Consider the following 8,033-nt stretch of genomic DNA (forward strand, 5'->3'; position numbering starts at 1 on the left):
TGGAGCCACCTGTGTTATGCTGACTTCCTATCCCCTGGCCGCTGGTCTGTCTGGCGCTGATAACTACTTCATGGACATCCACCCTTCTGCCTTAAATCCTAGTGTCTAATTCACTCTCTCTCTCTCCCAATTGTCAGCTTTGTTTTACAAACAGAGCAGTGATATTGTCTCTCAGAGGCACACCTCTCTCTGCCCTAGCCGGCTGTCAGGCTAGATCTGAGCCAGTGTGCATACAAGGTACAGCGGTGAGCATGCATATTTAGTGCACAAACACGCACGTCTGCATCAATACAACAATTCACATGCGGACACACACATGAGCATGAACACGAACACATTTAAAGCAGGCACAGCACATGCCAACGCTCTAGACGACCTCGCCTTGACCCGACGCAAGACAACTCACTGGCACCCTCGCAGCTAATAGAGCTTGACAGGTGAGTGTATTTGACAGTTTGTGCGCGCGCATGTGCTTAGACTCACTCTGATACATATTTAATATGAGGCTGCAGCGTAGTGAGTGAAACTAGGACACGAAGCAGGCCAAAATATATCCTGGCTAAATGTGAGTGTTTCTCTCCGAGCAGTAGATGATGTGCATACTTATTCATTAGCTTTTTTTTTCTTTTTAAAAAAAAACTTTTTAACCATTTTCCTCTCCTTTCACTCGCTTATCATTCAGCCCCAGGGCTCATTTTAGACGTATGTCTATTAGCCACACACAGACAGATGCGCATATGTGCTGACAAAAGGGAGGCAAACAAACACAAGACCACCTCAGCCATTTGAGGACACTTTCTGTTTAATGTTATTTATAAACAGCTTTTGAGTCTGGCATTGTTTGATAACCACATACAAAACATTTGGGTTGCACAAAGGAAGAGAGTAAAGGAAAAGAGTTTAGAGATAGAGCTGTGTGTGTGTGTGTGTGTGTGTGTGTGTGTGTGTGTGTGTGTGTGTGTGTGTGTGTGTGTGTGTGTGTGTGTGTTGGGAGTAGCAAGGAAAGGAGCAGAGAAGGAGGAGAAGGAAAAGAGAATAGACAGACAGACAAGGAGAGAGAAAGGATGCAAGTTTTGGAGGGGTGAGGAGAAGGGGAGGGGAGGGAGAAAAGGGGATGAATAGGAAAGCTGGAGGAGCGGTAAGGGGAGGGGTTGGGGGTGGAGCAGTGCAGTGTACCGTTTATCTTCAGTGAGTCAGCGAAAACAAAACAGGAAAGCAAAAAAAAAAAAAAAGACTGAAAGGGAAAATGATATAATGATAAAAATCATATTTAAAAAATAATAATAAAAGTTCCAGCCTCAAGCTCCCTGTTTTTAGTCTCTCTCTTTTTTTTGAGGGAACTACTGAGACACATCAGAGAATCAGTTTATCCACTTTTTTTTCTCTTTTTTTTTTAAATATATATATAAAAGTCATCCTCACAGGAATAAACAGACACAATTTACATCACCTCTGGGTTAACAGCAGCACAAACAAGTTCACCAGTAGGGATTTCTAAATCCTACATGTCAGGAGAATGACTCAAGTGACAGGCTTCCCGACATCTAGATAGAGAGACATGAAAAGGCGGGGCTCAGTGGGAAACACACCCAAGCAGGGTACAAATGCGGGCCCTGCTCATGAATTCGCATCAAAACCAGGTATTTTAAGGATGCCAGCAAAACTAAACTCATTATTCTTTGTGCTTTTTGTTAGCGTGCCAATTATTTAGCTTGGTTTTTTTTAAGCTTATAGTTCATCTTTTGCATAAAAGGGTATTTTTCTTTTTCAAAATAAGATTTATAACTTTGTAATTGTAAAAGAAACAAAGAGAGCTTTAGCATTACTGGCTTGCCAAGGTACCCGGGTGGCCCATGAGTATCTGTACAGGTTTTGTCATTGAGCACTTTGGCTGAGTGACTGAGTCAAAGTCTCGGCATTATCTGTGGTGCTCTGTTTGTGATTCAAAAACCTTGGACTCATGGGGTGTTTATAGTGGGACAGGAAGGCTGTGAAGGTGATAGATTGGGCTATTTTGGGAGGGTTAGAGGGTGTGTGCTTGAACCGCTCAAAGGGCGCCATGTCACACAGTTCTTTCTGTGCTTTTTTTAATTTCTTGAAGAGTAGTCCCGAGCCAACAAAAGGCCAATGGGATTCTCTCTCCTCAAACGTAGCAGCATTAAAATCCAAGTCTCCAGTCAGGGCTTGCACATCGATGTCTGTTTCGGAGCACACTAAACAAAGAGAGAAAACCAGGAGTTTGTCAGTCGTCCGGTGATCATCACAGATTTTGAGCTACTTCTCTGTTCTCCTTTTGATGAACGATTGGATCTTGGCAGAAGATGTCGTGACTTGTGGTGATCATCATCTGATTGAAAGCTCCCGAAGAATATTTGGATTGGATCATCTCTCTTTAGAAGATGTATTTATAGCCTCTGTGGTATGAAAGAGGAAAGTGCATATCTGTTTCTTGGAATTGTGAGTCTGGCTCAGGCCTCAGCTTTTCCTTGACCTGCATAAGCTGAGCCTCTGTTTTGTAGCCACAGAGGTCAAAGGCTGAATGAAATTCCAAAGTTTTGCCCATATTGGAAACTGGCTCTCGATAGGCACTCTTGCTTTCTAACTTCATTCTACCCGCATGGCTTTAGCGTTTTTTAATTAAATTTTTTAGAGGACACACACACACACATACACACACATATACATACAAACATTAATACAAAAAAATCGTAATCTTTTTCAGTCACTCGTTCCCATTCATTTACACTGACTGTGACCAGCTGGCTCCTCGAACGATTGGTTAGTTCTGAATGGCTTTTTGAAGTTTCGATGTGAGGGCACAGACAGATTATAGTTTTCAACAGTTTGAAGACCTGAATGGCGAATAGTTGAGTGACAATTTCTGTGGTACTTTCAGAATTTAGACTAAAAAGTTAAAAGTTAAGCATACAGATTCACATTAAACTTGTCCTGATACGTGAAAGAAAACCACTTTATTTGCAGGTATATAATGGTTATAGCTATTACTGCTAAAACGTTTCACAATGACTCATTTTCCTGCCACTTGTGTCAGCGGTATTTTCTTTCTTGATCTTAAGGTGTTGCTGAGTGAGTACGGTGACAGCTACAAATGAGTATGTCTTCCTCTCGGCTTGACTGACAGATGGAGGTTGCGGTTGAGAGCGCTATCGTGTCACGGGGGCTAAACGCAGAGACCGAGCCATGAACTGTTTTGTTACTTACTGTGTGTTCCTGTTGCTGAATTATTGGCTTGTTATTTTATGTGGCTGTACATAAATTCAGTGAAGCAGTTGATGCCAGAGACACAAAAGTTTTCCTGTTGTTTCCCTTGGTGACATCATCAAAGCAAGTGGGCAAAATAGTTTTCCCTGACTAACATGTATTGATTATGACTCAGAATGACCCCTGCATTAATACCACAGGGATTTTCAGTGATGTCCTTTGTACACAGTCATTTACACACACATTTATGTGCACATGCCTCATTTAAAGAGCCAGAACAAGGTGGTTCAGGAGAATGAATCATATGGTTGCATCACCAGCACAACAGTGTCCGTTTCCTGTCTCAACGTAGGATCACAAAGTAGAGTGACAGCAGCAGAGCTGATGACAAACACGAAACTAAACCTGCATGATGTGACCCTGCTTTGTTATTAGCTCTCTGGACCCCAATTGGTGGGCCAACGGAAGTTCTGGGGATGCACTTGTTCTTCCTCCTTGTTGTGGCAGACAGGTCATATTTATCACCATCTGGAGTGTAGTCTTTTTCACCCCCCTCCTGAAGTACCTGCACCTCATTGAGCCCCCCTTTTGCCTTGCGGCCACGGCGAGTACAGTTTCGGCGGCCTCCTTTAGGTGGCCGTGGTAGGGGTGAGGGTGAAGGCAAGCTGTACTGGTCCCCGTGGGGCAAGTATGGCCGCTGATGGTGGTTGTGATGGTTTCTGTGACGATTCAGGTGGTTTAAAGACTCCCCGTGCTCAATCTCTCTGCCTGGGGCGCCATGCGCATGACTCTCGCCTGATATGCAACTGGGCAGCTCCTCTTTCTTGAGCGTTTTCAGGTCCCTCCCTGTCAGCTCAGGCGGCGAAACACACATCAGAGAGGAGGTGGAGCCTCTGAACCTCCGCAGCCAATCCCAAAGCGACAGGGCCTTGCAGTCACACTCCCAGGGGTTGTCGTTGAGTCGCAGGTACTCCAGGGCTGGTAGAAGAGTCAGGGTGGCTCCAGACAGCTCAGTGAGGGAGTTATTAAACAGGTACAAAGTAGTGAGACGCCGAAGGTCATGGAAGGCCTGACGATCAACCCACTGGATTCGATTCTGGTGGAGAAGGAGCCGGTCTAAGACTCCTAGACCTCGAAAAGTGTTCTGGCGAAGACTCCATAGACGATTGCCATGTAGGAAGAGATGACTGAGGTTCAGAAGGTCGATGAACAAATCATCCTCTAGGAATTCTAACTGGTTATCCTGCCAGGATGTAGGAATAAAAAGGAAAGATAAAAAGAGAAGCTTAAAATGGGTTGCAAGACATCAAGCATAGTTTTTATTACCTGAGTATGAGTAATCCATTGCATTTGCATTTTTCTGTTTGTTTTAGAATCATACAAGATACAGATAATATGTTAATCCTTAAATAAACTATACATGTGTGTTTGGTGTGTGTGTGTGTGTGTGTGTGTGTGTGTGTGTGTGTGTGTGTGTGTGTGTGTGTGTGTGTGTGTGTGTTATAGAGAACACATGCATAAACTAACTGAACTGGCTAAATAAAGTGGATTAAAGAGCTCAAAAGTGGACCCTTTGAATTAAAAACTATGTTTTGAGTTTTGACTAAGTTTGGAGATTACTATATCAAATAAATAATAAGGGGTAATCTACTCTCATTCTACCAACTGATTTCTCTCTATTTTTTTCCCTTTGGGGTTTCTTTGAAAAAACAAACAAACAAACATTTGACGTAAAAGTGCTTCCAAACTTGTCAGTCTGTAGCTGTTGCCTCAGTTACTAAGTAGGTTTGAAACAATGAAAACATCATTTACTCATAATGAACCTTTGGACAGTTTTGAACTCACTCATGGTTCTGTACATTTTCAGTTCAGTGAAAAAAGAAAAGAAAAACTTTTTCATTTATTAAAATAATAACTGAATAAATACCCAATTAGCCATAATTCAAATTGCAACAGTTACAGCGCTTAAAAGCTACAAACTGTAAGTACTGTAAGAAAGTAAGAAAAAAGGCTATGAGCTGTTAACTCTCAATATAACAAAAACATAAATCAAATAAAACATATCCATTAAGGAGAAAAACACACACAGTCAGCTGTGTAATTTCAGCTTCAAAAAAATTGCCCATAGTAACAATGATTTTCTCTCTGTTAACATTGAGAATGCAGCTCATGATCTGATGAGGCTTTTATCATGAATTTATTCCCTTTGTGAAAGTAAAGCGTGTTGTAGGAACACTTTTAGTGCCAATAAACTGTCCTTTCGAAAATATGATTTGAAAACAGAATTTTCTAACCCCTTCATATAATGTTATGAATTCCACTTTTATTTGGCCCAATATAGTATATAAGTTTTCTCCAGAGCAGTGTAAAAATCTAAACAGACTCTTTATTTGAACACTAATAGGTAAAAAACAGTTTCTTTCATGTCTAAACCTGTTAGACTGCTATAGCTCACTGACAACATCTAGCAAGCAAGTCAAAACTACTAGACATCTGACATTTGCACTTAACAGACCCAAAGATATTTGATAAATGGGCTGGCACTTACATAGCGCTTTTGTACTCAATTCAAGCACTCAAAGAACTTTCTTACTACAAGCTTCATTCAATCATCCACACGACACTGAAGTCCTCTTTTATTTTTCTATCCAAACCACTTTTAACCTTTACTATTCACATACTCACACTCTGCATCGCGGGCCACTGAGGGTTCAACATCTTGCTCAAAGATACTTTGCAGTAAATGCACCACTATCATTCACTGCCAATCTTAGCAATTTTTCCATCGTGATATAAATAGATCATCCTTCTGTCTTCATAAACATACTGTGTAATTAATGAAATCATATATTCAGGCATGGATTCGGATTACATAGTTCTCTTGCAGGGGTTAGCCACAGAAGTTGTACTATAGGAGTATTGTTGTTTCAGGAAAGCTCGTGGTATTTTCATTACACTCAGTTATTTGATCAGGGACCAATTCATGGGGCGTAAGTGCTGAACCAACTTGATTGACAGATTACACCATAATGCGATTGTGGTGGCAGATGCAGTACACAATAGAGATAAAAGGCAGCTGTTATCCGTGTACCTGTAGATAGAGATACTGGAGATTATGTAAGCCTGAAAAGATCCCGGGAGGGAGGGTGATCAGGCCACAGTGGTATAGATGAAGGGCATGTAGCCGACCAAGGCCCAGGAAGGTGTCCGAGGCAATGGCCTTCAGGTGCCGGTTGTCCCCAAGATCAAGCTCCTCTAGGCGGTCAAAGCCATGGAAGGTGGATGGTTGTATATAGGAGATGTTGTTGGAGTAAAGCCACAGCATAGTGGTAGTGGGCGAGAAATGCCCTCGAAGTAGCCGTTGGATCTTGTTGTTTTGCAAGAAAACGCGCTCGCTCTGAGCGGGGATGCCCTCAGGCACAGCATGGAAGTTGTGGGCCTGGCAGGAGACAGTGCTAGGTGAAGTGTAGCAGATACAGTGGCGAGGGCAGGGTGAAGAGAGATCCAGGCCCCACAACACCAACAGTAGCTCCACCCCACCGTAACCTGAGAGGGGAGGAGGAGAGGAGGATGGGGATGAAAAAAAGAGAAGGATGGAAAGAGAGAGAGAGAGAAGCTTTATTAATTTAATTCATACGGCAGAGATTCTGTTATCAGACGCATCTTGAATGAAACACTCATTGCTCTCAGTTTACAAGGGCAACAATAGGCATGGTTCAGTGCAGACGAATTACAACGCTGACACAAATCTCTCTCTGTCTCGCACACACACACACACACACACACACACACACACACACACACACACACACACACACACACACACACACACACACACTTGTGTATGGTTGTGTGAGCTCATTCTTCCTACATATTTTTCAACTGTTTGCTCTCAAACCTTTTCTACACCCACTGCTACCTTCACAATAAACACAATAAACTAGTTCAAACCCCCAATTTTAAAGTCATGGGATCATTTTCTACCAAAGCCTCAGAAAGGCTCTGTATACAATGTGCAAAACATGGAAAAATACTGCTCAGGTGTGCAAGCATTCTGTTAAGAGGGGAGAGTGTGTGGTGTTTTTTATCATGCGCTAGTATTGCTGTCAGTGAGGTAAATACATATATATTTTTCTCTTCCTTCCACTAATCTTGACAATATGGCGCACACACACACACACACACACACACAGCATCCCATCATGCAGTGTTATATCCTTTGGTTATCTTCTAAAGGCGACACAAAATCGATGTTTCTGCTGCTTACAAGTGAACACACACCACACCTGTAATACGTTCCCACAATAAAGGAAACCAAGAAAGGAGGATATTGGGAGAGGGAGGAGGTGGAGGATGAATAGGGGAATCATCTGCAGTGTGGCTGTGAAGTGGATATTACTTTTTGTTTTCAGATTCCCTTCATCTCACTCACATTTATTTGACTTTTTCCCCTGCTCTGGATCATTCTAGTGTTTGATGTGTTTGTAAGGCTGGGGAGACAAAAATGAAGTCAAGCAGAAAGAGATGAGGGTGCAGATCTCGGGAATAACTGCTAAATGAAGAGAACGATGACCTGTGTGTAACTTTTGGTGTGTCGGTGTATATGTCTGCCTTTCATTGTCAATTTTATTTATATAGCATAACTTTAGAACCACAGTCTGTTTAAGGCACTTCAGATTGAAGACCCTACAATATTATAATTATTATTCATTTAAATTTGATTTAGACAAGTCATATACAATACAGACAAAGATGACACAAGCAAGTAAGATTCCTTTTATTTGAAATGAAATGTGTGTGTGTGCATAACT

General features: G+C 42.0%; 1 protein-coding gene across 1 annotated transcript; it reads right to left on the reverse strand.

The window, feature by feature from the left end:
• Positions 1-871: 871 nt before the first annotated feature.
• Positions 872-6,885, reverse strand: rtn4rl1a (reticulon 4 receptor-like 1a). Its single transcript, XM_085421612.1, has 3 exons — positions 6,882-6,885; positions 6,314-6,768; positions 872-4,465 (listed from the first exon to the last, which is right to left on the reverse strand). The coding sequence occupies exons 1-3, from the start codon at positions 6,883-6,885 to the stop codon at positions 3,566-3,568; spliced, it is 1,359 nt and encodes a 452-aa protein (XP_085277738.1). The 3' UTR covers positions 872-3,565.
• Between the last annotated feature and the right edge of the window lie 1,148 nt (positions 6,886-8,033).

This window comes from Rhamphochromis longiceps, linkage group LG10 (assembly GCF_057381845.1).
Source record: "Rhamphochromis longiceps isolate RC_006_pf linkage group LG10, R_longiceps_female_GT1.1, whole genome shotgun sequence".
In the NCBI taxonomy this organism is placed as follows: Eukaryota; Metazoa; Chordata; class Actinopteri; order Cichliformes; family Cichlidae; genus Rhamphochromis; species Rhamphochromis longiceps.

What these genes read in the sequence shown, in the direction of transcription:
- rtn4rl1a (XM_085421612.1), bottom strand. An exon ending in TCCAGTATCTCTATCTACAG is followed by an intron (nt 4,466 to 6,313) that starts GTACACGGATAA and finishes ACATCCTGGCAG; the next exon opens with GATAACCAGTTAGAATTCCT.